This window comes from Hesperophylax consimilis, chromosome 15 (genome assembly GCF_061612785.1).
Source record: "Hesperophylax consimilis isolate HC1 chromosome 15, BYU_Hcon_1.0, whole genome shotgun sequence".
NCBI classification, from domain to species: Eukaryota; Metazoa; Arthropoda; class Insecta; order Trichoptera; family Limnephilidae; genus Hesperophylax; species Hesperophylax consimilis.
In genome coordinates, this window is record NC_142850.1 from 18,858,561 (window position 1) to 18,863,971 (window position 5,411).

Below are 5,411 nucleotides of genomic sequence, written 5' to 3' on the forward strand. Positions count from 1 at the left end.
GCGGGTTTGGGTACCGCCGCCCCTTGAACCGTTTATTGGATAACCAACACCTCTGCCATAAGTCACCCCAAGTGATTCGCTACGTTTGGTGACTTAGCAGGGGTGCCCGGGTTCATTGGGTGAGGTGTGTTTAGGATGCGCCTGCCCACCAGCTGGGTGGCGTGCCAGATCAGGAGAGGCTGGTTTGGGGAGACCCTTTGACCTCTAACGGATCACTCGACTCTTGACCTATCGTTGTGCGCCGCAGTGGGAGGGATATATTCCTACGTCTGTCACTCCTGGACACAGTGACCCCTAGATTCCTACCCAGAACTTCGTCTCCTTTCTTTCCTTAAAAAAAAACCCTCCTCGCAGTTTCCCAAAAGATGACATAGGCTCTGAGGGGGAAATTATTTTCCTGTTGAAAAATTGATAAGACAACTACCATTCTAATATTTTAGGCATGCCGCACACGAGAGACTTTAGTTGCGGCAGCAGTCGAGTGCATCAAAATTTATCTTGGTACATAGATTACCGCACACAAATGACTCGACATAAGGGAGGTTTTTTTGAATTTTGGAATAGTTTGACAGTGTCCATGGTCGAGGGATGATTTTTTCAAGTTTTGTTATTATTTCAGTTCTGTCAAGCAACTAGCCTATAATGATATAATAACAGAACTTGAATAGAACTTTCACAGAACCACAAAATGAACATTGAAATTTGATGAATTGTTCAAATTCTCCGAAACAACCCGTCCTTAGATTAATGTTTTATACGTCAATAACAAGACGACTAGATGATAATCTATAAGCATTTGATTCTAAGAAATCCGTCAATGACGATTACAATCATTTAATTAATAATCAAAGAATTTTAACAGTCGCAGTAAAATCTCATATTTCTTTTCATCCCTCTACCTTACCCATCACCGTTGCTATTATTTTTTTCTTTAAGGCCCTGCTTCCACAGGGATACGCAGGTATCCAATCCTCAACGATTCAAATATCTTGGTGACTATCGCCATACATCTGCACTGAGGTTCACACACATGCACCATATTTTGTAAACTCATCCGTGACGCTAGTCTCCTACTACCAGGTTGTCCACGTCGTCGAGACTTTAAACATGGCATCATTCGGGTCAGACATTATGATCAATGCAATGGCAGGATATAAAAATGACACTTACAGCAACCGTTGTTTGTGAGTGAAAGAATTCTAGTTTTGACGCTTCGTGAATTCAACAATAATTGATGGCGATGGGCGTTTGGTGATTTTATTAGCGAAATGTACAGACTACATAAGTTGTTTGCGACTCGAGTACTTAACACGATTATTACATACTCGTGTATGCTCGCGTATAGCATCCTATAGAAGATCGGCCTTAGCTGCTATAGTTATTTTATAATAAAATATCTATATATTGTTAAATTGTTGACAGTGTTAACACAGTGTTAAGTTATTTATTTATTAGAATAGGTGCATTATAATAGTAACAAAATATTTACAACACAAAAAATTGTTATTTTTATTTTTTTCACGTTATTATAATATCTTGTATTTTTTCAATATTTATTTTGTAAATTGCAAACACAGTTTCGCAGAGAGACAGGATTGATGATTAAATCCTCAATTTTTCAAACAAAATTGACATAAATACTAAGAGACGTTATGTTCATACTAATCGGAAAAAAAAAAATGACACGTTTCTATTTCTAGATTTAAATCGAATAACGAAACACACCAGAAAAATATAGCCACAATGATTTGGGTGAATGAGTGAAATGGCTACAAATAACATTACTCATAGCTAAATGAACGGAACGCATTAGAAAGAGATAGCCATTCAAAGAATATGTGTACGGGTGAAACGACTATATTATTATGAAGGCCCCTTGTTCTCTTACCTCCTCGCTACACCAGTTGCGAGCTCAAAGCGGCCCACTGGCAGGCGAGCGTGTCCGCAGCAAGTATGACGTCACAGGCCAGAGACGAGAATTTTAGTATCCAAGTCTTGCTCAGACTGCTCGCTGCGATTCTTACCGTCATTATTGGCTAACAGACAAGCAAGCAGAGTAGTAGAATAAGACTTACTGTCACTAGGTTGTCATTAATACTCGTATTTGTTTCTGCGTTCGCTGTCTCACTTTATTTTATTCGAAAAGCATTATGATGTTCAAAATTGTAAATGGTAGTGTAGACAGCCTTGATTTAATTAACCCCATTGAATTTCATGTACCCATAAGAGCTACTCGCTCTAAAACCCTCTTTAATTGTAACAATTCTAAAACTGAACATTTCAAACACTCGCTTGTAGATTACATGAAATTAGTAATAGGTACGCAGATGTAGCGGATCTGTTTAACTGCACAGAAGCTAGGTACAAAAAAGCTTTAATATCATATCTTTTAAATCATGGCCAATAAAATGTAAGTCTACTCTTACTTACGTAAAAAGTCAAATAAATATTTTTTATTAAAACACAAATAACATTGTTTACATCACTTTATTTCGATACAAAATCTCTGAGATTTGTATCCGAAATAAAGTGATGTAAACAATGTTATTTGTGTTTTAATAAAAAATAAATAATGCCATCACAGTGGAAAGCAGTTAGAAGAAGTTTTCTTCGAAAAAAAATTTTTTCAAATAATGTATATAAAATGAACTGCCTGGGGCAACTGAGGAAACTTGGGTCAATAAAAATAATGAATAAGGTGAACCAACAGCTTGATTGGCACTTAACTACTTTCAACCAAAACCTTAATATAAATGCATACATTTTAGCTATTGTAATATATTATCGAGAATGTATCTATACTATCATATATTTCAATCAATACTAATCTAACCTAGTCTACCTATAAGTTTTGCATGTACTTGTATCTCTAACTTTTTATATCCATCTAGAGTTTCTGTTAATTGTATATTTTCTGATGTCACTGTTTATAATTTACTGTATATGGTATATTTTATACCCTTGATATTAAAATAAACAATGAATAATTGTATTTACTAGAATAATAAATGATTATTGAGTGCATGCGAATAGAAAGAAATTCTATCAGATTTTTTGTTGCTTGAGAATGATTTGTAAACATCTCACAGGAAGGCATTTTTGTTCACAAAACAGAGCCTAGAGCAAAGTGTTAGTGGCAGCCAGTGACAGCTTGTCTGACTGTCGGGCTTATTTGCGATACTAAAGGCAGTAAATCACCAGCTTGCCCATTGGACCCAGTTCAATGCAACCACGCGCGTTGTCTCATTAATCTGCCTTTTTAATTCATCTAAGGGCATCGGGGGGATTGAAATAATGAATAGGTATTATTAGAAACGCATTTATTTTATATTACATAATTGAATAATGACAAAGCAGTTGGTTTTAAGCTTATTAAGTCGATAATCGTTGAATAATATCTTTGTATTTTTTGCAAATATAACATGCTAACTACATCCATGTTAGATGGCCCACCTGATTATACATATCACCAATATGTTTGTAAAATTTCAATTGCATTCAGTATGTGATGTTTGGCAATAAACAGGCAAAATACAACAATAATACGCCATGACATGATGTTTTCTGCGCAACTGTGATGTGTTTGGTAAAACAGTTCACCAAACCCGGTTTCATGGAAACGCGAATGTGTGTAATGTGAACATTTTAAAATAATTGTATAAACTAACCTAATAATTTATTATGTACACTTTATTTGCAAGCAGGATAGAAATAGCACACACAAGTCACTTTGTAGTTTTGGCTTTATCACTAAATAGGTATTTTAAAAGATCAATTAAAAACAAAAGAATGTACATGCATGCTTGCAAAAAATTTACACTTGTACCAACTAAATTAACGCTGGACGCATTATCTCACTCATAACTTTATAAATATACTTTTTAAAAGGTGCATTTAGAGATTGAACATTACCGGGCGGAAATATTAATAAATGTCTTTATTCCGAGGTCGGTACAGTCTATGACTTAGTTGTACGAGGGTTTGAAACTTATTTGAAAAATAAGTTCATTAAATGCTATTGAGCGGGGCTGGCTGGCGGCTGTTGAGCTTCCAAGTTCTTGATGAGCTGGGCCAGCCAGTGCTTGGTGGACTTGTCCTCTTGCAAGCAGAAGGAGAAAGTGGCATCCCGCAGCTGGTCGGGCAGGCATTGGCGGAGGGCCTCTCGAGCTCGGGGGTTGTCTGACAGTCGCAGGTAACACCTCACTACGTGCTTTAGCAGCCTCGCTGACGGCTCCTTAGCCAGGGAGAGAACCATCTTTCCCAGTATCATCGCCACATGTGAGAACCTGTCGTACGTCTGACAGATGTAGCTGAGTCCGCTATCGTCCAGCAGAATCTTTTGCAAGATGAAGGTGGCAACAGTTTTAGAAAGCTCGGAACCATTCTCCATTATTCTCAAACATAGTGGAATGATTTCGGTCGAGAGCAGAAATGTAATCACTTCCTGTTCGTCAGTTTTTACCAAGGCCCCGATGACACCGAGACTTGTCAAACGCAGGTATTCAAAGGGCCTTGTCTTGGACACGGTATGGAGAAATGGGTACAGGAATAATGGCACATGGGCTTGAAGAAAGGCAGATCTGGTTTCCGGATGAGAAGCGACACATTGCATTAAAGCCAAAGCATTGCAAACTCTATTACTTTGATGAGCCGTCAGTGTCGGTGGTATCATAGCCACATAAATGTTGGTAATTTCTTGAAGTAACGCCGCGATGGTCCCGAAACTGTGCCACAATATCGGAGCGAGGTCTGGAACCACTTCACGTTTCTTACTTAATTCAAGAAGTGCATTTTCTCTCGTATCGGGACTGCACAATTCCAAGATCCATTGATATATTTTCTCTCTGTCAACAGCGGTTTGCAGGTTGGCCGGACTCGGCTGCCCACTCATTTTTAAAAAGTCTTGAGTCATTTCCAGGTTGAAAATTAACTAACTTCCCAAATAATACAAAAATAAAGGTATGGTTCAAAATTGTTGACACGAAATTATAAAGCGCAAAATGTGAAAAACAAAGCAAATTCCGAAACTCAGGCGACACAGATTGTTTTTGTGGTGTTGTCAGCATACGAAAAGTGTTGCCTCTCGCGGAAACATAATATATTAACGTCATCCCTGGATTCGCCAAGTGCAAGTTGGTTAAATTTAGTGCGGGGCATTTCTGAACAGCTTTCCTCTTATAAAAATAAAGAAATTATATTTTGTCATTCAGAGTCAACCTATTATGTTAGATTCATTGTACATTTCACGTACTGAACATAATTTATTTTGTATATTTCGATCACATTAAATAATGAAGATCATTTTATGATACTTAACAAAAAAATATTACCTATATTTACAGTTAGTAGAATTTTGTTGTATTATAGAAGAGTGGAAGGTAGTATTATATTCCAAAAATTAGATTTATTGC

At 37.0% G+C, this 5,411-nt stretch overlaps 1 protein-coding gene across 1 annotated transcript; it reads right to left on the reverse strand.

Annotated features, from left to right (window-relative positions):
- Positions 1–3,321: 3,321 nt before the first annotated feature.
- Positions 3,322–5,055, reverse strand: Rcd-1 (Required for cell differentiation 1). Its single transcript, XM_089640020.1, has one exon. It carries the CDS (start codon positions 4,910–4,912, stop codon positions 4,016–4,018), a length of 897 nt encoding a protein of 298 aa, XP_089496146.1. The 5' UTR covers positions 4,913–5,055; the 3' UTR covers positions 3,322–4,015.
- Between the last annotated feature and the right edge of the window lie 356 nt (positions 5,056–5,411).